Source organism: Dama dama, chromosome 28 (assembly GCF_033118175.1).
Source record: "Dama dama isolate Ldn47 chromosome 28, ASM3311817v1, whole genome shotgun sequence".
NCBI lineage: Eukaryota > Metazoa > Chordata > Mammalia > Artiodactyla > Cervidae > Dama > Dama dama.
The window spans coordinates 40,556,895-40,584,793 of NC_083708.1; the positions used below are offsets into that span (position 1 = coordinate 40,556,895).

At 36.3% G+C, this 27,899-nt stretch overlaps 1 protein-coding gene across 3 annotated transcripts in view; it reads right to left on the reverse strand.

The window, feature by feature from the left end:
* The window catches only part of AFG1L (AFG1 like ATPase), a 189,629-nt gene that overhangs the window by 14,204 nt on the left and 147,526 nt on the right, over window positions 1–27,899 (reverse strand). For all 3 annotated transcript variants that reach the window (XM_061131463.1, XM_061131464.1, XM_061131462.1), the window contains 2 exons: window positions 26,817–26,887; window positions 26,460–26,560 (listed from right to left, as the gene is read on the reverse strand). In XM_061131463.1, the coding sequence (XP_060987446.1) occupies window positions 26,460–26,560; window positions 26,817–26,887 (172 nt within the window). The remainder of the gene's footprint in view (window positions 1–26,459; window positions 26,561–26,816; window positions 26,888–27,899) is intronic.

The following is a 27,899-nucleotide window of genomic DNA, read 5'->3' on the forward strand; positions in this document are numbered from 1 at the left end:
CGCTCCCAAAAAGATGAGCAAGCAAGATTAGCAAGGCTGAGTGTTGATGCATAAGTGAATGCAAAATTGATCAAAATAACTTCCCACCTCACTTCCCAATTTTCTAGCTGACTAGAGAGTGATAGTAAACGCTTTTTTTGTTTGTTTGTTTTAAGTCACTGAATTTGGAGGGTAATTTACTGAAATACTACACTTGCTACAGAGAGATTTACTAAGTAAAGCCCATGTTTTAGAAGTCATTAGCAAGTTCAGCACATATAGAAAAAATATGACTTAGCTTTTATAGCAAAAGATAGATTTTATATAAGTGATAAATATATATTAGCACAGAGTGCCATTTATTTTATGCTCATTTATTTTTGTAATCAATTTTGGAATTTTTATGGTACAGTGTAAAACTTATTTCTAAAAATAAAACTTACGATTTACTATATATAAGAACCAGAAAAAAAGCCATAAAATTATGTGGCATCCTTATATAGATCACAAAACGACAAAGACCCAATTGAATGAAAATAGAAAGCCATAGAGAGAAAGCAGGTTGACATGAGGATGGAATTGGGAGGCGGACAAGGACTCATTACAATAGAACTAAAATTGTAAGAGCATTCCATTAGAAAAATAAATAATTTGAATAGATAGTTCATGGAACAAAAATATACAAGAAGTATAAGGGGCTAATAAGCAAAAAATATAGTCAAGCTCAGTGGTAACCCTAGAAAGACAAAATAAGAATGGTGTATCATTTTCCATACAGCAATTTTGCAAAGAAAAATAAACTACACTGGGACTCCCCTGGTGGTACAGTGGATAAGAATCCACCTGCCAATCCTGGGGACATGGTTTCAGTCCCTGCTCCGGGAAGATTTCACTTCCCGCGGAGCAAGTAACCCCATGTGCCACAACTACTGAGCCCGCACACCACAGCTCCTGATGCCCATGTGCCTAGAGCCTGTGCTCCGCAACAAGAGAAGCTGCCGCAATAAGCCCGAGCACCACAGCAAAGAGTGGTTCCAGACTGCCGCAACTAGATAAAGCTGCACGGAGCAATGAAGACCCAGGGCAACCAAAAATAAATAAACAAAGCTATTTTTAAAAATAAATTATACTACTCAATGCTGGAAGGCATATAATGAGATAGCCATTGCTGCTGGATGAGTAAATCAGTCAGAAAAAAAAAAAAATTGGATTGTATTAAGAGTCTTAAAAGAAGTCATAAACTTGACTCTGTCCTTCTGCTTCTAGAAATCAATCTATAGGAAATAACCAAAAATTCAACAAAAGGCTATACACAAGGATTATTTATGACTATGAGAATCAAAAATCAACTTTAAAGTATAACAAACAAGAGGAATGGCTCAGTAGGGCACATTAATATAATGGAATAATATGTTGCCAACAAATAATGGTGTTTATGAAAAATATTTTATGATGTAGAAACAAACATGGTAAAAAGCTAAGTGGAAATAGGACAATGTAAAATTATAATTGTATTCAAAATATGTATATAGGACAAAGGCTACATAAATATGTAAAAAACACTAACAGCTCCTATCTCTAAATGGTCTGAAAGGTCTGAATGATAGATTGAAAGAGGGTTTTTTTTTTTAATCTACTATATTTTTAAGTTTTTTCTGCATTTTCTAAAGGGTCTGAGAATATATTATAGGCCAAAAAGCATAAAAACAGAATTGTTATAGCAAAACAATGTTTGAGATCTTTACTAATTCCAAACAAAATACACCCTCTGTTTTTGTTTTTCAGCTATTTAATCCCCTTCATCTTCCCTGGGCTTCCCTGATAGCTCAGTTGGTAAAGAATCCACCTGCAATGTAGGAGACCCCAGCTCAATTCCTGGGTTGGGAAGATTCCCCTGGAGAAGGGAAAGGCTGCCCATTCCAGTATTCTGGCCTGGAGAATTCCATGAACTGTATAGTCCATGGGGTCACAAAGAGTCGGACACGACTAAGCTACTTTCACTTCACTGATCTTCCCTACATACAAAATATTCAACATAAATGCGTATACTAAAGAGCTTGAGGACCCACGAATCTATTTAAATTTGCAGTTGCAACTCTCACTTACTCCAGTGTATGAGACTGGAGTCCCAAAACTGTCAGTACTGTTGATTCGTGAAAATACAGTTTGAGCCATGTGGGTCCACTTAAATGCAGATTTTTTTTCTTGGTAGTAAATACTGAAGTGCCACATGATCCATGGTTGGTTGAATCCAAGGGTACAGAACCTCCGGTGTGGAGGGCCAACTATAACTTACACATGGATCTCCAACTGTGCGGACGGCTGGCAGCCCTGTTTCTGTTGGTTCAAGGGTCCACCGTACTGTTTACTCACCTCAGTGTCCCTAGCACCTCACACAGACCAGGGAGCATAGTCTTGCACAATACAGGACTGCTGAATAAATGAATACACTGTCACCAATTCTTCAAAATCAATTATATTTACGGAAGGTGTCCCTTGGTGACTCAGGGGTAAAGAAGCTGCCTGCCAATGCAAGAGACACAGGTCTGATCCCCGATCAAGAGAATCCCACATGCCACAGAGCAACTAAGCCCATGCGCCATAACTATTGAGCCTGTGCTCCACAACAAGAGAAGCCGCCCACAATGAGAAGCCTGAGCACCCCCACTAGAGAACAGACCCCACTGACTGCAACTAGAGAAAAGCCCACGCAGCAACAAAGACCCAGCAACGCCAACAATAAATAAATAAAATTGAAAAAAATTATATTTACTGAATGTTTAAGAAATACAAGGCATTATACTAAGTTCTACAAGGACTTTGCAAAATACAGAGAAGACACATTTCTTCACTCTTCTGACTTCACGAACATACCAACAAATTGCATGCACATGACACCTACGGTAGGTGCGAATATTTATAGCTCTGTTCTGCATTAGCTGATCTGCCTATATACATAAACCATAGCATAAGACACTGTTTGAAATCATAATTAGTACTATAAATTCATGCATTGTGTCCCATGAATAAGTAAGGCATATGATTATTTTTGAGTACTAAATGGCACTCTAGTTAGTAGCATCCTTAAGGATGTTATTTTAGCTCAAAATTCAAGTAGCATTACCGAATGAAGATTCTTCTTATGAGAGATAATGATGACAGTCTCCATCTTTCTACCTGAGCAATTAAAAAGCTTAATAGTCTTTGATGTGACTGGTTATCTGAATAATTTTCTAAAGAAGAACAATTAAAATCCACTTATTCGATGGTTTATGCATTCTTGACTATTGTTTCAAACTCTTTGTTTCTGTGGAAACCTGATGAAAACTTAAAGAACTTAAAATATATAATGAGTTTGCAAAGAGAATTTGTTTTCCTTAATTACCAAGAACATACAGCTGGATTGTATGTAGCATAGCTTTTCTGACAAACTTTTGGGAATAAAAGAGCTTGCCTGCCATCCTCTTTCTCCTGTTTGAGAAACGGAACGGCTGTCTGCTTTGGTTTGAGCCCGGTACCAGGAGTGGAGTGAGGATTTTCTCAATGCCACACCAATGCGAAAGGCATGAGCGTTACCACTGGGCGGCCGTCTGCCCTGCAGTGAGTGGTTCATCCACTTCAGCAACAGGAATGAGCTGTCAGCTTGAGTTTGTTTTTTCTCTGCCTGGCTAATGCTTGTTCCACCACCATTATTTCAGCTCAAGTAGGACAATTATTATTTCAAGCGTTGTCTAGATAATACTGTCCTAAGAGTTACTCTTTATCTGTATAGGCTCCTCTTTATAAATTCCTTGTAGTGATGCCCTGATAGCTCCTCATTAAACAAATATGTGTGGCACCTTGCTTTGTTTACACAGAAATGACAATATCTCAAATCTTAAAAGAGAAGTGCCTTTTAATAGGAAAAATGTGCTTGAATGGTATTTGGATGACTGTGTCCTTTTCAAAACAAACAAAAAAATATCAAAAGAATTGATGTTAAAACAACTATGTGCACCAAATTAATAAAGATAATAACTAGAAAAACAGCACTGAAATGTGTACAAATAATTTCTCAAGGTTGGTGATATGCCACCTTAATATGAGAAATCTTATTAATAAGAAGAACGTAACATCCAGCCAGGAAATATCTCATCATTCCAGAAAATACTGCCAACTTGTACACATTCTACTTCAGAAGATGTTCTTTTTGTGCTGAGGAAAAGTCTTACTACTTGATTTATACAGTCTTAACAGCAGGAGGCTAGTTCTGCTTAGACCGGCCAGATCTTTGTTAAACTCTCTAACCCCTCTGGGGCTTCCCGGGTGGCTCAGTGGTAAAGAATCCACCTGTAATGCAGAAGACATGAGTTCGGCCCCTCAGCTGGAAAGATCCTGTGGAGAAGGGGAGGCAACTCATTCCAATATTCTTGCCTGGAGAACCCCATGGACAGAGGAGCCTGGCAGGCTACAGTCCAGTGGGTTGCAGAGTTGGACTCAACTGAGCACACACACACACTATCCCCTCTACAGCCAAATAATAATGGTTAATATGGCATTCTTTTGGAGGGAGTGTCATATTTTTAACAGGGCTTGTAAAAACAATGACTCAACAACAACAACAACAAAAGTCAACATGGCACACCAGAATCAAGATTGCACCTTCTCCCCACTTTGTGCATCTAGCTCTGCATATCTAATAGGGCTCCAAATCCTGGAGATATCCAATTCTGGAGAGTCTGGACCTGAAAACTTCTCAAAACACAAACCATATCATATCTGAATGCCTACAATGTGAAAAGCACTATGCTGGGTTTATTTCTAGGAATTCTTCTAAGTTCAATTGCAGAGTAGAAAACCCCAACAAAATTGGCATTAAAAACATTTGACTTATAGCCTGCAGCATAGAAAACCAAAATTAAAATTATGGAGATAGGTTAAAAACAACATTAGAAGAACATTAAGAAGTAGGAAATCATTATCATTAGCATCATCATTATTGTTAATAAGCACCACTGAGTGTAAGAATTAATACCACTCCAAGGTAATACATTAAAACTGCAAAAGAATCTCCATGAGATGGTAAGAATTATTGGAATGGATTAATTATACCAACCACCTGGGATTGAGTAAATAGAGACTATAATTTTTAAGCAATTAGTTGGCATCTGACTGGGATGTCCAATTGTTTAATAGACATCTAAAATTTGAGAAGCATCAAGAGTTATCCTTGTAGGAATGAGACAACTGGATTTGACCATGCCAACAAAATTAACATCATGAATGAGTTAGTGTAGCTTAGAATCGTCCATTCAGAAAGACCCTAAATATTTCTAGAACTAGAATGTCCTGCCCAGGTACTTCATTCTTAAGTTTTCAATTTAACTATGCATGATAGAAAGCAGTCTAGAGTCTATAGAAAACAGGACTGCTTCTTTGGTTTTTAAGTCTGAGGTAAATGAGTCTTCACAGCCTCCTTCACAGACCTTGGCTAGCTAATTATCTCCTAGAATCTACCCTCACCATAAGATTATTCAACCTGGCTAGACTCTAGCTAGTTCTCAGGATATCTAAAGTTTCTGAATGGAGGTAATGAGAGGTTTATGCTTTAGATTTTACAAGAAGCCATGGCAATACTTTGAATTACTAGGCTTTGTTTATAATGACTACCAAAACTTGTTTAGCTTTAAGCCAGTTCTAACCAGATTCTAGAAAAATGGGAACAAGTGAGCTGAACAACGCATTATATTAGCCTAATAAGAGAGCTCATATTCTCCATGTCTGGAACACAGGCAGCAAAACACTTTACAAAAACATGTCGTATACAAATGTATGTGTGTGTGTGAATATTTCACTAGTTAGTTTCTTTAAGGAGTTTTTGGTTGGACGGTATCTAGTTTAACATGGTTCTTTATTTTTAAGTAACCATGTATAATTAATCTTTTAAGATGATAAACAATGAGGAAATTTTATTTTAACTGCACTAGCAGCTAGTTCTTTCAAATGCTTAACCTAGGTATTAACAACCCAGCAGACACTGAAAAAAATACTGGCAGGGGGAAGAAACCAGTCCAATGGTTGCTAGAATTATTTCACAGAGTCATTTGTTAAAATAATGCTAAAAAAACCTGTTCTAATTTCCCACTGCAGAAGGCATTTCCTTAGCTAGTTCAAAACAAATGGAAAATTAAACATTATTGCTAATGCCTCAGACATTATGATATCTGATTGTATAGACTACAGAAGGTAATAAACATATGTGGCCAAGACTGATACATGTTTCTATACTTTTCTGTTTTTAATATAATTACTTTGTAATAATGTATATGATAATAATGAAGTGATTAGTAACAATACTACCGGAATCACTGAAATCAGGAGCTGACAGACTAGTTAATGTAATTGAGCCATCCTGAGCATCCCTCAGTAGAGGGCAGTATTTGCTACATCTGGGGGGAGGAAAGTCTGTTATAAATTTCTTTGGCTTTGAGACCTATCCAGAAGAGTGTGAAAGATTACTCCCATACAATGCAATATGAGGTTCTATGCCCTTTGCTACTGGTTCCACATGTGAATGTGAAATAAAAGGTCAATCAGTGCTAACTTTACCCTTTGCACTTCAGGGGCATGAAAAGTAATATTTGGGACACTAAAAAGTAACTTTGTAAAGAACTTTAGAATAGCAAAGAAAGTGTTTTAAATTTGAGAATGATGGCTTCTGAACTGTGTTAAAGTCTAACAAACGAACAGGCTTTATTTTGCTTTGTGAGCATTCATTGGGAAGAAACTGAATCCTCTTAGAGGTGAATATTAGAAAAGCCTAAGCAGAGCAAGAAACGTAGATATCAAAGGGTTATTTTCCCTTGTACTCTTCAGCTTTTCAAATCATGGAAATATTCAGTGAAAAATGCTAACTTTACATTCTCAGGATATTAAAATGTGAAACAGAGCAAGGTTATATGCCCCTTGTACTGCTGGTTACACAAAGGGCCAAATCTTTGAAACTGATTAAAACCAATAGAATTCTTCACTCTATCTTCCTTTCAAAAAGAAAACTTTGAATTATCTACTCCCCAAGTTTTTAAAAAAGATACAACATTCGTGAAAGGCTTGAAAGTTAGTGTATCCACTCAACATTGAAAACTATTTCTCTAGATCAAATCAAATAATAAAGAGAAAAGCTTAGTTGTAAAGTACCTTTTTTTAAATCTCTATGGCACTAGTTTAATTGAATTGTAATTTGTGATTATGCCCCCAGCTTATATATAAGAATCTGCACAATACAAACCTACACTAGTGGCAGGAGTGTTGCTGGGAAAACGTCCACTGGCACCTTTCAGATGTCCCTCTGTGAAGGGCCACATGCTATGCTGCGCTTTGTCGCTCACTGACTCTCTGCGACCCCATGAACTGAGGCCCGCCAGGCTCCTCTGTCCATGGGGATTCTCCGGGCAAGAATAGTGGAGTAGATTGCTATGCCCTCCTCCAGGGGATCTTCCCAACCCAGGGATCGAACCCAGGTCTCCCACATTGCAGGCGGATTCTTTGCCGTCTGAGCCCAAGGATACTGGCATGGGTAGCCTATCTCTTCTCTGGGCAGCCTGTCCCTTCTCCAGGGGATCTTCCTGACCCAGTAATCAAACCAGCGTCTCCTGAATTGCAGGTGGATTCCTTACCAGCTGAGCTACCAGGTAAGCCCCGTCTTCACTTCTTCTGAAGGACTAACTTGCTTCTATCTTCTAACTTAACTGAATATCCTTTCCCCTCTTTGGCTGAAGGGAGAGTGAGTGTTGATTCAATCATTCCATTTTAAGAACTTCATAGAAGTTTCTGACATGAACTGATAGATACTAACTTTTCCTGTCTTTCAACTTTACTAGTCTGTATTTTCTCTTTGCTCTAATTTTTTTTAAGTCTATTTAATTCTATTTGTGTGTGTAAGTGGGTGTCTGTGTATACATATATGTACACATACACACAAAATACTTCTTGGAATCAAGTAAGATATAAATAAATACATACCAAAATTAACTCTTTTTCTATTTCTAACACTTATTTTGTTACTTATTTTGCTTTTAAAAAGGAAATAAAAGAGAAACAGGGAAATAAAATGTCAGCAAGAACTTCAGATAATAAACAGCATGTGTTTGTGCTCTGTCACTCATTCATGTACGACTCTCTTTAGACCCCATGGACTATAGCCCACCAGGCTCCTCTGTCCATGGGGCTTCTCAGGCGAGAATACTGAAGTGGATAGCCATTTCCTTCTCCAGGGGATCTTCCCAACCCAGGGATCGGACCCAGGTCTGGATTCAGATGGTAAACCGTCTGAGCCACCAGGGAAGCCCTAAAGAATAAACAGCAGTGCCCCTTAGTTTTGTTAGTTAACAAGTATGCACTGAGTTCAGTCGCTCAGTCATGTCCGACTCTTTGCGACCCCATGAATCGCAGCACGCCAGGCCTCCCTGTCCATCACCAACTCCTGGAGTTTACTCAAACCCACATCCATCGAGTCGGTGATGCCATCCAGCCACCTCATCCTCTGTCGTCCCCTTCTCCTCCTGCCCCCAATCCCTCCCAGCATCAGGGTCTTTTCCAATGAGTCAACTCTTCACATGAGGTGGCCAAAGTATTGGAGTTTCAGCTTCAGCATCAGTCCCTCCAATGAACACCCAGGACTGATCCCCTTTAGGATGGACTGGTTGGATCTCCTTGTAGTCCACATCACTTACATAGTACTAAATGTAGAGAGCGGTATTCTTAGAGAAGGTGGGTTTTTCAATGGAAAAGAAAATTGTCCGGTGTAGGAAAGTAGAAATCTATTTCATAAATGTGGAATTACATGGAATTTGGTGAAGGAAGAAGCAGCTTGACGAGAGCAAACCATCACTGGCCTTAATAAAGCAGTGAAGAAGATTAGAAAATGTATTGTAGAGGCTGCAGCAGTCCAGAATGAAGTGAATATTTAAAAATTTGGATTTGCATTAGGACATGACAGAGAAATATAGAAAGTTCAGGGAAGTAACTGATAATACCAAAAGGTATGCAAGATAATTTTTATATCTTCATGTAAATGTGTATAATAATTTGCTGTTTACAGAGTTTCTACATACATTAAAGCTGAAAGCTGTAAAATTAGATTAAGATGAGGTACTAGTTATAGTCTATTAAGACCTTCTACAAAGCAATATCCAAATCCCAAGATGCTACCATCTAGTAAGTTACTTCCACGTTTAAAAATTCTTTAAAAGGGTGGGAAATACTATTGTTCCTACTGAGCCTTTGATTCATCTATGCTAGTACCTTTCTCTGTTTCCTTCAACTGACTCTTGTGATAATGTATTTTCCAAACCCACCCCTACATCTCTTCCATTTTCTATGTCAGTTCAGGTGATTTCATTGACCCCTTGAGGCTCCAAATTAAAACACCCCTATAAATATCTTCCAGGTGTATAACTTCCATACTAGACTTCCAATCATTTGTAACAGCCCTTCTCTTACCTCTGGGATTTCTGTTAAGGGTCCTGCTGTTCCTCTGGTCATCCAAACTGAAAATGTCAGAGCTCTCAGTGACTCACCTTGGACCTGAGATCCTTCTGTATCCAATCCCACAGATCTCTCTCATATTCATCTGTTCTTTCAATCTATTGTGAAAATTTGGTTTATGTCTCTGGGTGATGGGGCAACTAGGAGCTGAAATCCAGTCCACACTCTGTTTGCTAAGCCATGCACCTTGATGAGGGGAAGCATCCATCAAGAGGAAAGGGCACACCTTTTTCCACATAATGGCATGACTGTTCACTTAGGTCCATGTCCATCTTCAAGGGCAGCTTTATCTAATGCATACAAGGCTCCACATATGGTAGCAGCAGAGCCAATCCTGTATGTCTTTGCCAGATTATCCCACACAGATCTGCTAAAAAAAATAAGGACTAGTTTGCTTTATGCTGAAGAAGGTTCTCATCCAAACTCGACTAACTGATAACGCAAGCCCCTTTACACTGACTTCAACCCTTCTATCCTGCCTGAGTGCACATCACTCTCCCACACATAAGTTCCAGCCAAGACTCTTAAATTCTCTAGATAGAGAATTCTGAATCATCAGTTTTTTCCTTTCAGTACTTTAAAGATGTTGTACAGTTTTCAGGTTTCCATAGCTTTCAATGAGAAGTTGGTCCTTAATTAAATCCTTGTTCCTCTAGCTGCTTTGAAATTTTCTTTATCTTTGGTTTTCAAGAGTTTGACCATGATGTGCCTAGGAGTGATTTTCTTTGTATCTGCTATCTCAAAGTTTTTTGAGCTTCAAGAATCTGTAAAATTACATCTTTTACTAAATTTCAGCCATTGTTCAAAAAAAATTTTCTGCCCTACTCTCTCTCCTTTTTCCTTCTGGGATTCCAATGACATATGAGTTAAAACCTTTTGATACAGTTGAAGTCGTGAGGCTTTGTTTTAAAAAATCTTTCTGTTTCAGATGGCATAATTTCTCTTCATCTCCAGACCTCCCTCATGGTCCAGTGGTCAAGAATCCACCTGCCAATGCAGAGGACACGAGTTCAATCCCTGGTCCCTAAAGATTTTATATGCTGAGGAGTAAACAAGCCCACGTGCCTGAAGCTCACTCCCTAGAACCTGTGTGGAGCCTGTGCTCTACAAGAGACGCCACCTCAATGGAAGCCCGTGCACTGCAGCTAGAGAGAAGCCCCTGCTCCCCGCAACTACAGAAAGCCCAAGCACAGCAGCAAAGACCCAGCACAGCCAAAAATAATAAATAAATAATTTTTAAAACTTCTATTGATCTATCTTTAAGTGTACAATCTAGTGTTAAGTACATACGGTGAACTTAAAATTTTTTTAGTCTAGAATTTCTAATTTCCAGAAGTCTTAGAACTTTCATTTGGTTCTTTTCTTATAGTTTCAATTTCTCTGTTATGATTTCCATTTTGTTCATTCAATACCAGTATATATCTCTTTCATATTGCTGAGTATAAACATAAAAGCTACTTCAAAACCTTTGCCTATAATCCTAACATCTGTGTCATTTCAGGTTCAGTTTCTGTTGATTACCTTTTCTCTTTTAAAATGGGTCAGAGTTACCTATGTCTAGACACATCTAGTAATTTTTTATTATATTGTGGATATTGTGGATGATATGTTGCAGAGACTTGACATTCTTTTATATTCCACCAAAGTATATTGGTTTTGTTGTTGTTGCTATCTGAGCAGATAATTAATCTGGCTAGTCTCAAACTCAAAACTCTGTCTCCTCTGTGATGGGCAGTGACTAAAAATCTCTGTTCAATTTTTTTTTTTTAGCCTTAGTTGCACATATATAGTTTAACCCAAGACTTAGGCAGAGTTTATATGAAGAATGTTGGACTCTTTCTCTCATTTCCATAATTTCTCCTCTTATTCTCCAGCTGCTATGGTCACTCTCCCCTGATTCCTCAAGTTAGGAATACTGCAGATTTCCATCTATTTTTAGATAGCCCATAAAAAGTCAACTGTGATCTGCTCTCAGGCAAAAAAAACCAAACTATAAAAATAAGAATTCATCAGAGTCAATATTTTCTCCATGTGTGGATAGTGCTCCACCTTCTCCCTGCTTTTGGTGCTCAATAATGCCTTCCAGATAATTATTTTTTAGATTTTGTCCAGAGTGACAATTGTGATCTATAGGTCGGTTGGTCAGACAGGAGATACTCTGTTATTAGTGGAAGGAGGACCCTCCGGGGTCTTCAAATCTCTAAATATACTCTGAAATTTTCTACCTCTGTGTTTTTCATAGGAGCATAAAACCTCAGAGGAGGAAAAGATCACAAAAGTTGCCCTCATGATCCCTCATCCCTAGGAACAACCGAACAGCCACCCCTCAGGCCCTCCCCGTCCTCTCCTGCACCAGCAGCATCTCCAACCCTGCAGCCTTCGTGCTCAGTCCCACTCTGACCACCTACAGGAGTCTGGTCATACAGGCCCTATGGTACCAATTATAATCTGCCTCACACTTTATATTCTCCTCATATTTTCTCCTCTAAACTAAGTGGTGACTGACTCTTATTCATCTACCTACCGCACCTAGAACTCTGTCAGCTTTCCATTAAGTACAGTAGGTTTCACTTTTCACATTTTCAGTCAACTGTGGTGAACCCTGGTCTGAAAACATTCCAGAAATAAACAATTCATAAGTCTTTAAACTGCACATTGTTCTGTGTAGTGTGATGAAATCTTGCACCATCCAGTTCAGAATGTGAATCTCACCTTGGTCAGGGGTATCCCGCCCAGTAGTCACTTAGTAGCCATCTCAAGTATCAGATCAACTCTCTGGATATTCCAGTGCTTATGCTGAAGTAACCCTTATTTTACTTAATAATGGCCCCAAAGTGCAAAAGTAGTGATGTTGGTAATTCAGATATACTAAAGAGAAACCATAAGGTGCTTCCTTTAAGTGAAAACGTAAAAGTTCCCGACTGAATAAGGAATGAAAAAAAATTTTATGCTGAGGTTGCTAAAATCTACAGTAAGAATGAATCATCTCCTTGGGAAACTGTGAAGGAAAAAGAATTTCATGCTAACTTTGCTGCTGCATCTTAAACTGTAAAAGTTACAGCCATAGTGCATGACAAGTACCTAGTTAAGATGGAAAAGGCATTATATTTCTATAGTAAGATACTTTGAGAGAGAGACCATATTCTTAAAACTTTTATCATAGTTGTTGTTGTTTAGTCACTAAGTTGTGTTTGACTCTTTTGCAACCTGGTGGATAATTAACCTATTTTATTATTAGTTACTGTTGTTATTGTCTTACTATGCCTAATTTATATAAATTAAATTTTACCATAGATATGTATGTGTAGGAAAAACAATTGTATATATAGTATTCACGGTTTCAGGCACCCACCCACTCTTAATTGCAAGTATCCAATACGTTTCAGGATTGGAACATATCCCGCACAGATATAGGGGGACTACTGTACTCAGTGAATATCTATTGAATGACTTGGGGAAAGGGCTATAAATATTAATATAAAATGGGTAGGACTCTCTCTGCTACCCTGCTTTAAAGATTACTCCAATAACTAGCATGTTGGCTTATTTATTTAGCAAGTTTCCTTCCTGAAAGGATAACATTCTCAAGAGGAGATACTATTTGCCTATCCACTAGAACATGCTGGTGAAAGTTATAACCTTTTCTAGAGTTTACTGCCCCATTAGTTTTCCTAAAACATTGTTTTATGTACCATATTCTGCTCAAAACCTCTGCAGATGACTCTCTGTGAATCAGAGTAAGAAGTCTATGCTCCTCTGCCTGATTTTATGGCCAATCTGTCTGGGATTTTCATTCTTACTTCCCTTTTCTCTCCAACATGGCACTCTGCTCTCATTAGGCAAGTATCTTCTCTTCCTCCTGTAACATTGTTGCTTGCCTTCAGATCATTTTCAGTCTGCTCATCTGAATTCTACTTGTCTTTCAAGGTCAAGATCACTTTTCTCCTTAAATCTCATGTTCCCTCAGAGCCTTCCTAATTCTTATCATCCTGACCTCCTGATGTACTCATAATATGTATTTAAAGAGCACAGCTCTTTAAAATAGACTGTTATAGCTGAAAAGAGTGAAAGAAATTAGCTGATCACGTCATGCATTTTACAGATGAGGTACAGTACTTGCACCCAGAAAAATTAAGTGACTTAAGGTCACTCAGATACATAGTATCTGAGTAACAACTGGGATTCATATTTCTTGATTCAGCTAGGCCTCTTTCCACTCTGCTGCATTGTTTGGTATTTGATTCATGTTATTTCCCTTATTAAATTGTAAACTCTATGAAAGAAACTCCTTCCACTCCTTTTATATTCCTCATAACACAGTGGCATATTGATATGGAGGCCACTTAAAAAATAGTTGCTGACCACTGAATCATTGTAGGAAACTTAGGAGGGAGACCTTATAAAACATATGCTTTTTGATTAATAATAGAGTTAAGTAGTACTTGATCCTTGACAACAAATAATGTTGTTCTGGTTCTATAAGAATGAAGTCACTAGCCATGGTAGTTGCTGACTTTAACATGCTCTGAAAGGAGTTCAGGGTGGAGATCAGGAAGGAAGCACTCTGTGCTCTGGGAAAACTGGCAGAACAGGCCTTCAGATAGATATTTTTGGGAAAAAATTTTATGAACCGAATTTCTTGCATCTTCTCATACTTAGAAAAGCATGAAAATCATTAACAGAGGCATCTGCTCCTCAAGACTAACAGCAACCTTGGTGTATGCTTAATTGCACATATCCTCTTAGCCAAAATTACATATATATTGACCTAGCCCTTACCTGTTCGGAGCAGTCCCTCAGAGCTATCTGAGAGGCTGTCTCCAGGCTATAGTCCTCAGGAACTCCCCAAATAAAACTGAACTCACAGCTCTCACATTGGGCTCTTTTTCTAGTTGATACCCTAAAATATGTGGAAATCTCGTGATTTCATAATACTATCCCTCACTTCTAGTTTTTTTCTCAAAATCTTATCTTCACAAGTTATTTTAAGAAACAAAACAGTATATTCTAATAATTCTCCTACTTCTTTCTATAAAATATTTACATCTCAAAGTAATAATATGTCTAGTGAGATGTACCTTACTGAATATTTTAATTAGCAATGTAGGAAGTAATTACTAATTTTGAGTTAACTGAGCCAATCTAGGTGAAGGTACTATGAAATATATCAAATCACGTACTTTACAATGAGAAACAGAAAAACTTTAAAATTACAAATCAAAGGAACACTTGGTTAAACAATTTTTTGTTAAAAAAAAATAATCAAGCCAATTGGAGGTTGGCATTAGGAAAACCACCAGTGTTAGAGCTCTTTTAAAAAATCAAACAAGTACTTTTAAAGTGTTTTATAGTCATGTTAATTGATTGGCCTAGATTTTCCTAACCCTTTACCCATCATTTCATTACACAGGTCTTCTGTTTAGGGAACTATTCCCAACTATTACTTAGGGCTATGATACATGCATTATTAAAAGCCAAGTGAGCTCATGTACTTTAAATTCTCATTTTACAAAGTTAATAACCTCTTTAATTTAAATTTTTAATTCACACTTCTTAAGCATTGTCGGAACAGTAGACACACTCCTTCCAAAGACCAGAGCAAGTATTAAGTACTAGTTTGCCAGGCTTTCCTAGAGTAGAAGTGATTTTGAGAGGAATATGAGGAGTTGCATCTACTACTAGATCTGAGCCTCAAAATAATTTTATTTCTAAGGGAAAAAAAGGACATGTTGAAGGTATACAGTTCTTAGCATACTTCCTCTTCCCTTGAGACCCCCTGGGAATCCTGAAGCAACTTCTCTCCAGTTACAGAGACTGAATACATTTTAAATTATTTAAGTTAGCAACATGACATAAATATAATTCAAGAAAATGAAAGCAAATTTTCTCCCTAAGAGAGGCTTCAAGCAGCTGTGTCTGAGAAGTCCATGGCCTGAAGAGTTTAAATTTTTTGTTGTCATATTTGCTGCATCAGCTAAGGAGATGTTCTTACTCCAGTCTAGGAACAGAAGCTGAGCAAGACTACTTAGTTTCACAATGTGTCTGTGTGAAAACTTCCCATGTGAAGAAACTAGGAAAAGGTGCTCTCTCCACCCAGTTTTTCTCCAGTCCTTCAGATTATTTTTACCTCCATTTATATCATGAAAATGACCACAATTATTCTAAGTGGCCACAGTTTTCTAATTTCTAATTTCTAGCCCCGAATGGGCATTTCTCTTAAAGTCTTTTTTCCTTTAAAATAGTAAACACACACACACACACAACATAACTTTTAACCCAATATATAGTTATTCCCTGGAAAAGACCAATTATCATCGACAATTAGTAAAAACTGATCTTTCAGTCTAACTTCCAACCTTATAGCAAATTCTTATTCTTTCATTTTTAAAATTTCAGGATAATTATGTAGCTTCAGGTTAAAAGTTACTAGTATATACCTTAACTTTTTAAATCAAATTATGGTATGGGTCAATTATGACGTTTTATTCCAAAAACTTTCCTCATAATCCAGAGGGCCAACATGAAACAGTTGGGTCCAGGTATGTATGTTGAAACTTACCATCTTACTGCATATGTCCTAAATTCCTTCTCACACATTTAATTGCACCCCTCAAACTGGCACAGCAAGGCAAGCAAGGGTTTGTAGGGAGAATTCAGGATTAGATAAATGGTTAGATAAGATGGTTTTCAAGGTGACTTTCAACACCAAGACTATGACTTTTTACCTAAAAGGTCAACTGGGAATTAGGTCAGGGAAACATAAAGGACAGAAAGACCTAAGACTCATTTTTGACATTAGATTTACCTTCCTCCCTACGATAATTTGACCCATTCTCTACTCAGCTCTTTGGAATCTCACTTCTGCCCTCCCTGTTCCCTATGCTTTAGCCAGGGTGGTAGTCTGCCTTATTCAGACAGAGGTCAGAATATCTGGGGAACAGACACACATGGATCAGCCATGTTACCAGAATGGTTTTGCTGCCAGGAAGGTAAACAGCCAAGGAGATTCTTGGGCTGCCTCAGCTCTGGTGATTAATGCCCTTATTCCCTGATGCTAATCACCACCACTGGCATCCAAACACCATCAGCCTTGACTCTTGGCCAAACAGTGGAGATAAAAGCTATTCATCCTTTAGTATTTAGAGAGTGTACCAGGTACACAAACCAGAAGTAGTCCCTATTCAGTGGTTTCATTTGGAATACAGCAAATGAAATAGAAACAGAACAAAGAACGAGAAGGGAAACCTCTTTTAGCAACACTTCCCAAGAGATTCTGTTTGATACAGTTTGATAAGTCTAACAATATACAAATTAATATGATATAATCAAGACTAATAGACAGTTGAAAAGCAAAACACATATCTGATGGATCTCCATTCCCTGAATACCAAAGAAGAAAGCTAATGAACAAAAAGTTCACAGTGAACAATGTATACACCTATGCATATGCATCAACTGATATATTTCTCTGCTCAGACTTTTTGCAAACACACCTGGCCACCTGTCATTATTTTTAAGACACAAATAACAAACTACTCTTGCAAACAGTTACTTATGAGCACAGTTATCAGTTGAGGAAACAATTTCCTGCAGGTGTAAAAATTACATTTCTCAATAAGGAAAATTTAGGTATAGTCAGTTCACTCATTAAGCCTTTAGAATTCAGTTTTGGTTTCCTTTCTTTGAATAGAGGGTACTTTCATTTTAGGTTCACAGAAATTTAACTCTAAAGAAAGTAGTTCCCAAACTTTTTGGTTTCAGGACTCCCTAACACTCTTAAAAATTATTGAAGAACCCATAAGCTTTTGCTTATGTGGGTTATTTCTCCCAATATTTACTGTATTAGAAATGAAAACTGAGAAAATTCTAAAGTATTAATTATTTAAAATAGCAATCATAGAAAAAAATAGCAATGATAAAACTTATATTCAACCTATAAAAATAACAGAAATAACACTTTTGTGAAAATAATTATATTTTCTAAAATGAAAATAATTTTGTAAGAGGAATAGCATTGTTTTATACTTTTTGCACATTTTTTAATGCCTGGCATGATAGAAGATAGTGGAATTCTCATACCTGCTTCTATAGTCAAACTACTGTGACATGTTGCTTTGGTTGAACCAACCTTAGGTTGGTTGAAGAAAATCTAGCCTCACACAAATATGTAGTGGAAAAGGGAAAACTATTTTAATAGCTTTATTAGATAAATGTGGATTTTCTTCTTTGCTGCTATATGAAAACTCAATAAGAACTTCCTTCCAAAGAGCTCACTGTGGAAAAAGGAGGAAAAGGGTAACTTTATTGTGGAAAAGCCCAACAAACACTACATCAGACAAGTGTGATCAAGGTTAATATCAACAGTGGTAAGTCATGTTAATAATATGTACCTTTGATATGATCTGATGAAAATAACACTTGACCTCTGTGGTCTTCCTCCTGAAGTCCACATTTCCAGTCAAGATAGGAGAAAACACCAGACAAATCTCAATTGACGGACATTCTACAAAATAACTGACCTCAAAATTGTCAAGGTCATCAAAAACAAGGAAAATCTGAAAAACTGTTACAACCAAGAGGAATCTAAGGAGGCATGATGACTAAAGGTAATGTGGTGCCCTGGATGGGATCCTAGAACAGAAAATGAATACTGGGTAAAAACTAAGGAAATCTGAATAATATATGGACTTTAGTTAACAGTATCAATATAGGGACTTCCCTGGTGGTCCAATGGTTAAGAACTGGCCTTCCAATGCAGGAGATGCAGGGGTGATTCCCAGTCAGGAAACTAAGATCCCACATGCCACAGGACAACTAAGCCCAAGCCACATAACTACCGAGACTGTGTACCGTGCAACTGAGACTCGATGCAGCTAAATAATAATCGAATAAATAGATAAAATAATAATAATATCAATATTGGCTCATTAATGACAACGAATATACCACAGAAATGTATGATGTTAATAACAGGGGAAGCTGGATTTGGGAGTATACGGAAACTCTCTGGACTACCTTCTCAATTTTTCTGTAAGTTTAAAACTGTTCTAAAAAATAAGTCTATGTAAAATTTTTTTTTAATTTGACAAGAAGTAATTTTTAAAATGATAGTTGTAGTGTAGAATATAAAACAATATTAGCACAGTTTTAAAATTCTGTTATATTAAAATCCATTAATCTTTCTTCCATTTTAAATGGACCTTCATCGTACATGATTCTGTAAGAGTATACATTGGTTACTGGAAAATATTCATTCAAAGAGTTATGGATATCTTCTTTAATTATACAATATAACAATACTTTGTTAATATCACCATCAATCTTATCAGGAAAAAAAAAATACTTAAGAACTGGGAAGAGATACCAAGCTCATGGCGGCAGCAACAAGTTTTCCAAAATTCTACTTTTCACTTGTTTGCTCAAATTTTATCATTGGCAACAAATACTGGTAATTGCTTTCTTCAAGTGAAAGAAGTGAACTTTTTACTTTATTCATTTTCAAGAAAATGTCTGTTAAACACTGTGAGAAAATGTCTGCCAAACCTGAATAACCATAGTCTGTCACTTATCCTTCCAAGTGAAAATGGTGTTCCATGAAAAAAGTAGGTAGTTTAGCTAACAAATCAAACAACTGCACAAATGCTTTTACTAAAGACAACCCTCATATTTGGAATACAGCAGAAGAACTTTATATATTCTTCCTTCATGACAATGAATATTAAAAAGACATGTTCTCAACAGTTGAGATTTAACAATATTAATCATTTTTACTGCTTCTTCAAGGACGTTTTAGAGTGGAACTGTAAGTACATGGGCAATGAAGAATATAACATTGTTTGGTGCCATTGCCTTGATTCATGCTAAAGCACCGGCAGTTTTATCCACCATTGCTTTTGCACTGTTACTGCAAATGTCACCACAATGGAAAAGGCAAATAGTATCCTAGTATTATTATAGAGAGTTTTGACCTCCAGAACCTCTTAAAGTGTCTTCAGCCCATAGACTTCTAAGAGCCACACTTCAAAAACCACTGACTTAACTAATGATATTTCTAACTTCTCCATTACCCTGTGATTAAGCCAAGTAACTATGTCAAGGAAAGGAAAGAAAATCCTAAAGTTCATGTCATGTCTGAAGAAATGAGTTTGCTCCACTTTCCTTTACCACAGCTCTAATGTGGAGGGAGTGACAGGGAACAAAGATCATTCAAACATATTCTCTTTTCCCTTCCCACAGTTCTCCAAGGCAAGGCTTCCCAACTTTTTTCATATCATGATTGGGAGGAAAAAAATGATATTTTTTACTAAGGAGTAAAGGATGAGGCTGCCTAAGGCTTGAGGTCCCTATCCTGAAGGCACAGGCCCGAGGTTGCCTTTAGGAGGATGGAGAGATCAGTAGCTGGGCCCATTCCCAGGGGACATGCCAAGGTATGTGAGTTGGACAGTTCCACACCAAGGTTCTAACAGAGAGGCGTGTCTCTCAGACTGGAGGCTATCTGCTCCCCAGCCAGTTTCATGCTTTAGATAAGGCTTAAGTTTTAGCTCAGATGTGGCAATTCACAAAGTACCTGATTGTACTTCATGGTAGAACTGGAATTATATTAAAGATTTGATGTAGAATTTTTCCAGAACAGTATTTCAGATATACTGTAGAGATTAAGAGCACAGAATCTGACTCCTAGACTACCAAGGAGTTCAAGTCTTGGGCTCTGCTACTGACTAGCTATGAGACTTTGGGAAAGTAACTTAATATCTTGGTGCCCCAAATTCTCCACCTATAAATTGGGATAATAGTACCTACCTATTGTAAGTATTAAATTAATTAATACATATAAAGTACTTAGAATGATGCCTGTACATGGTAATGTTTGCTACTATTACTATGAAGGTACTAAAGTGTCTGCTAATTGAGACTGTTTCTCTGGGCAGGATAGTGTTGATTTGCAGAGAATGGGAATCCCACAGGTACCAAAAGACCAGATGTTAACTTGCAGAATTCCCGATCTGAGAAACTGTGCCTGGAGCTGGGAGGGGTACAGGAGTCCTCTTCCTGCAAAGTATTCAATATCTGAACTGACATAGTTTTAAGGGTTGCAAAGAAATGCAAAATCATCATACCAAGAAAATACTAACAAACAAACAAACTTTAAAATGTACCCCTTCACGAAATAACAAAGATCAGCATGGAAATAAAATAGAGCCTACAAAGACAATAGAAAGGATGGATAAAACTAGGAACTGGTTCTTTCAAAACATAAAATTCACAAACCTGCAGCTAGATTCACCAAGAGAAAAAGAGAGGACTTAAATAAATAAAATCAGAAATTAAAGAGGAGACATTACAATTGATACCACAGAAATACAAGGGATCAAAGAGACTATTATGTGTACACAGCAGTATTGTTTACAATAACCAAAACATGGAGACAACCTAAATGTCTGGCTGATGAATGGATAAAGAAGATGTGGTCCCTATAGATAATGAAATACTACTCAACCATAAAAAACAGGAAAATAATGCCATGTGCAGCAATATGGATACAACCAGAGATTATCACACTAAGTGAAGTAAGTCAGAAAGAGAAAGACAAATACCATATGATATTACTTATATGTGGAATCTAAAATATGGCACAAATAAACATATCCACAAAACAGAAACAGACTCACAGACACAAAGAACAGACTTGTGGTTTCCAAGGGGGAGGGGGGGGAGGGACGGGGAGGACTGAGAGTGTGGGATTAGCAGACGTAAACCACCATAGATAAGGTGGATAAATAACAAGGTCCTACTATATAGCATAGGGAACTACATTCAATATCCTGTGATAAAACACAATGGAAAAGAATATTTTTTTAAAAGGAATATCTACATGTGTTTGAGTCATTTTACTGTACAGCAGAGATTGGCACAACATTGTAAACCAATTATACTTCAATTTAAAAATTAAATTAAAAAGAGACTCTTATGAACAATTATACACCAACAAGTTTGACAACCTAGAAGAAATGGATAAATTTCTAGAGGCATACAATGTACCAAGACTCAATCATGAAAAAAATATAGCAAATTTAGCAGTGAAATTGAATCAAAAATCAAAAACCTCCCAAAATCAAAAACCAGACAGTTTCACTGGTGAATTCTATGAAGCATTCAAAGAAGAATTAATACCAATACTTCCCAAGCTTTTCTAAACAATACAAGAGGTAACACTTCCAAATTCATTTAACAAGGCTGGCATTATCCTGATACCAAAACCAGACAAGGATGTCATAAGAAAAGAAAATTACAGGCCAATACCCCTGATGGCTTCCCAGGTGACTGGGTGGTGAAGAATCTGCCTGCAATGCAGGAGACACAGGTTCGATCCCTGGGTTGGGAAGATCCCCTAGAGGAGGAAATGCCAACCCATTCCAGTATTCTTGCCAGGATAATCACACAGACAGAGAAACTTGGTGGGCTACAGTCCATGTGGTCACAAAGAATCAGACACAACTGAGCATGCATATCCCTGATGAACATAGATGCAAAAATCTTGAACAAAATACTAGCAAACCAAGTTCAACAATACATTAAAAGGATCACACAATATTAAAATGGGATTGGGATTTATTCCAGTTATGCAAGGATGGTTCAACATGTGCAAAGTAGTCAATTTGGACAAACTAAATTAACAAAATGAAGGATATAAATTATTTAATGATCTCAAGAGATTCAGTAAAAGCATTTGAACAAAATTCAACATTCATTTATGATAAAAATTTTCAACAAAGTGGATACAGAGGTAATGTGTCTCATTATAGTAAAGGTCATATATACTAAGCCCATGGCTAACATCAGACTCGATGGCAAAAAGTTAAAAGTTTTTCCTCTTAGATCAAGAACAAGACAAAGATGCCCACTCTCAGAACTTTCATTCAACATAGTACTGCAAGTTCTAGCCAGAGCAATTAAGCAAGAAAAAGAAGTAAAAGGCATCCAAATTGAAAGGGAAGAAATAAAACTGTCACTGTTTGCAGATGACATGCCATATATAGAACACTCTAAAGACTCTACCAAAAAACTGTTAGAACTAATAAAAAGAATTCAGCAAAGTCATGGGATACAAAATCATATACAAAAATTTGTTATGTTTCTATGTATTAATAACAAACTATCAGAAACAGAAATTAAGAAAACAATCTGATTTACAATTGCATCAAAAAGAATAAACTACTTGAGAATAAATTTAGCTAAGAAAAGGAAACACCTATTTGCTGAAAACTACAAGAGATTAATGAAAGAAATTAAAGAAGATACAAATAAATGAAAGGGTAGTCCATGCTTATGGATCAGAAGAATTAATATTGTTAAAATGTCCACACTACCCAAAGCAATCTATAGATCCAATGCAATCCCTATCAAAACTCCAATGGTATTTTTCATAAAAATAGAACAAACAATCAAAAAATTTATCCAAAGAAGAGCCTGAATACCCAAAGAAATCTTGAGAATTTCTGTAGGCTATAGGCATCATGCTCCTCAATTTCAAACTATATTACAATGCTATAATAACCAAAACAGTATAATATTTGTATGAAACCAGGTACATAGATTAATGGAACAGAACAGAGAACCAGAAATAAATCCATGTATATGGTCAATTAATTAATGACAAAGGAGCCAAGAACATAAAATAGGGAAAGGACAGTCTCTTCATTAAATGGTGTGAAAAGTGGACAGCCACATGCAAAAGAATGAAACTTGATCACTATCTTACCCCATACACAAAAATTAACCCAAAATGGATTGAAAAATTGAAGATAACACCTGAAACCATAAAACTCTTAGCAAAAAACATGGGCAGTAAGCTCCTTAACCTAGGCCTTGGTGATGTTTTTTAAATCTAGCACCAAAACCAAAAGCAACAAAATCAAAAATAAAGTGGGAATACATCAGACTAAAAAACTCCTGTACAGTAAAGGAAACCATCAGCAAAATGAAAAGGCAACCTATTGAACGGAAGAAAATTTGCAAATCATACATCTGATAAGGGGTTAATATCCAAAATATATGAAGAACTCATCCAATAGCAAAAAATAAATAAATAAATAAAATCCAATTTTAAAATGGGCAGATGATCTAAACATATTTTTCCAAAGAAAATATAGATGGCCATTAGATACATGAGATGTGTTACATCACTAATCCTCAGGGAAATACAATTCAAATCCACAGTGAGATATCACCTTATATCAGCTGGAACGGCTAGCATAAAAAAGACAAGATGTAAGTGTTGGTGAGGATGTAGAGAAAAAGGAGCCCTGAACACTATTGGTGGGAATGTAAATTGGCACAAACACTATTGAAAACATTATGGAGGTTCCTCGAAAAATTAAAAATAGAACTACCATATGATCCAGCAATTCTACTTCTCAGTGTTTATCTGAAGAAAATAAAGACTTGAAACTTGACATTTTAATATGCACCACATAATCACTGCAGCATTATTTACAATAGTCTAGACATGGAAACAATCTAAGTGCCAGTCAATGAATGAAAGAAATGTGGTATACCTACATACTGAAATATTATTTGGCCATAAAAAAGAATGGAATCTTGCCATTTGCAACAACATGGATTGACCTTGAGGGCATTATGCTAAGTGAAGTAAGTCAGAGAGAGAAAGACAAAAACTGCATGATCTCACTTATATGTGGAATCTAAAAATACAAAAACAAAACAAGGAAACAAGCTTATACCTACAGACAGCAGATTGGTGGTGTGAGGGATGGGGCTTGGGAAGTGGGAGAAATGGGTGAAAGAGGTCAAAAGGTACAAACTTTCAGTTATAAAATAAATAAGTCATAGGGATATAATGTATAGCATGAGAATTATAATTAATAATATTATATTGCATATTTGAAAGTTGCTAGTAGATCTTAAAAATTCTCATCACAAGAAAAAAAATTTTTTTAACTATATAAGGTAATAGGTGTTAACTAGACTTACTGTGGAGGTCATTTTGCAATGTATAAAAATATTGAAATCACTATGTGGTACATCGGAAACTAATATGTTAGTAGGTCAGTTATACTTCAATTAAAAAAAATATAATCCTTCCTAAACTTGCATCACAGCTTAATACTAGCTTAATCCAACCTATCATGTCAATATTCAATGTCAGTCATCCAGTCTGATGTAGTAAGTATCCCACAATTACAATACAGATATAAAGCAAACGTATTCAAGCTAAGTCACTGACAAATAAAGATCTAGCCAACTTGAAGAAGAAAAAACTCAACAAGGACAATGACACCATAAGAACTTTAAAAGAAAGTAACTGAAATATTCATGAATTAAAACAGGGCTTTCCACGTACTCAAACAACCAAATTATGAAACATAGATATATTACTTTATCATCCTAAAATTTTGTCAAGAAAGGTATGCCAAAAAATAAATAGTAATTTGTTCATTGTTTATTTTAGGAATTTAGTTCTTAGTTGCTATTATAATCCATATTTTTGTCAAATAAGATAAAAATAATTATTTTTATGTATCTTAATTTTTCAAGGTAATGTTCCAATCACTCTTCTTCCTCACAACCCCCATACAGCAGACTATGAAGATTTTAGTCTCTGATTAGTGACTTTTTCCTGGTACTAAGTATTCTGAAATAATGAGCACATAGAAAAAAAAGAGATAAAAACTCAGTAGTTGCTCTAAGGGACCTAGCTTTGCCCTACTACCCCAAGACACAATTGATCTGTCCCCTTTCCTCACTAGGTCCCCTTCTATGGAAGTAGGATAAGCTTCTCAGATATATATGATTTTTCTCAAGTTTATTTCTTGAGCAAAGTAAGCAAAACTTAAATGGAAGCCCTAATAAAATTATGCCTAAAGATACTAAGCTATTAGGACCTTGATGAAATTAATCCAATAGAAGTATGAAGGATCCATATCACCCAGAATGACTTTCATAACCAGACACTGACATTATCAACCTGTCCAAGGATTCTAATTCATCCTAGTCATTATGGGTCTTGAAGTGTTTTATTACTATGATAACATCTATAGATTGGATTCATCTCTCTGGGTTGAAAATTACAAATTTAGAAGTAATGAAGTTACTAGTTTTTAAGAAAAGTAGTCATAAAATGGCTAGCAAGTATAAAAAGTATTTTCTCTTCTCCCTAAAAAATAATTCCTCTTTAGCTACCTAAAAGTCAAGATAAATCAGAGAGACCAGTTGGAATGATAAATTATACATGACAACGAGGTATTATGCTTAAAGTTATATTTAATTGACTTTGTTTTTCTTAAGATTTATAGTCAACTGAATACTCATTGAGTACTGAGAATTCCCAGAGCTTTTAAAAGAAAGAATTCATATCTATAATTAATCTGTAATCAATGTCTCTCTCATTTATATGAAAATGTATGTATATAATTTTTTCTCTGTTGAACATACTGTTATATAGTACAGATGTCACAGCTATAAAAATTCACTTTCTTTAACCTGACCTAAATAGGTCAGATATTGTAACAATAAAAGAGGATCCATGAGAACAAGGAATGGAAACTCTTTTACATCATACTTCCTGGATCATGGTAGTATTACATCATCTTCCTTTCCCCATATACTAACCTCACCTCTTTTTTAAAAAAAATTTTTCTTACGTTTGACTTTTACACAATATGCCTAAAGCCCATCTTAGTTTTGCTTCCAGCAATAGTTGACAGCACTCTCTGTATTTCTAATTTTGTGTTAGAGCCCTTCTAAGTGTAAATTTTGTGCCAATATCTATAAAAAGCACATAGGCATAAACAGATGAGTATTTCTCTTAATGAGACTAATAAACCAGTTCTGACTTGGTAAACTGTATTTTAAAATTTGAAACAGGCACAGAGGAAAATATGAAGTACTTTAACATGTGAAAAGGCCACTGAGTCTGAACGTGTCTGGATACTCACTCTCTCACACAGCTCTTCAAATGTGCAGTCGGCAACGGTTCCACAGGCTTTATTCAGCCGCAGCTCTCTGCCTTGCACTTTTAGAATCCTTGGTCTAGTTACTATGGGAACATGAACAAAGACTCAATCTTGTCTGGATAATTACTATAAAATTCATCTCTTACAGATAGGAAATGCATAGCTTGATGAATAATAGCACATGATTCAACACATAAATTAGACAAAATGCTGATACAATGACTGCCACTTGAGCGTGGCATCAACCCATATACAGCAATGGAACTTATTAATTGGTCAGTGGAGATTGGGCATTGTGTTCTAAATGTATTCTCTTTCAAGAGAAATTAACTTACGTACAATCATTTTGTTTCTGAGCCAGCTCATCAAACAACTTATCCATGACAGCCTCCACATCAGCTTCACTTGTGCTACAGTGAAAAGAATAATAGAATATGAAATTAATAACACTTGAAGCCAACATCAAACAGCTGCCTGAGCCTGCTTAGCTTTTTGCCTATAAAAAAAAGAACAGGATGTTATGCTCTAAATACAAACATTAGATTTAGAATACACTTAAAAGCAGAGAATATTAACTCTCAGGTAGATGATTCTGCCTTATTTGCATACACTGAAAGACTTCTGTGCTTCTGGCTGTTTCCAGTAATGAGACGATACAGGCAGAGTAAATCCATTAATACTATGTGTACACAATGAGAAGAAAGACTTCTGGCTCTCTCTTGCATGCAAAACAAGAACAAATAGACAAGGCAGTCAAGGATCCAGCAAAGTATCCTTTGAAATCTCTACTGAGAGGGTACATGTGAAATTAAATATTGAAGCTGCCTTTTAAAAAAATCAAGTCAAACCACTGACTGAGAGGATCAAACATCCAGAATTAAATTACCTGCTTCAAAATACCAACTTGATCTGCACATCAATAACTTTATCAGACTTCGAATACAAGGACAATTACAGACCACACAGTTTCTCTCAAAAATGTCCTTGTTGGAAAGCCAAGAAAACTCTCTTCTTCTGTGATGCCCACCATTGCAGATACTATGAAGTTAGTCTCCTCAAAGAACCCTTTGTATTCTAATTAGGAATCACCATATGGTTTAGGAAACCCACATATACAAATGTGATAATACTATGGCCTTTTTTCCTCTCACTTTTTTTTAAAAGAATGGTTGATAAATTAACAGTCAATAAACTAAAATAACTGGCAGAAGAAATAAATGCTGTTAAAAAAACTTCAAGTGAAAATATAAGTTTACTTCAACTCTATGTACAAACTTACACAGGATGACCTGCCAATATGCTTAATTTTGACACACAAATCACTCTTATCTAGGTGTGGAAGCAATTAAACTCAGTTCTGGAATCTGTCTTAATAAAGTCTTATTGAAAACTCATAAATTATTTTTTCTTTACATTAAGCTT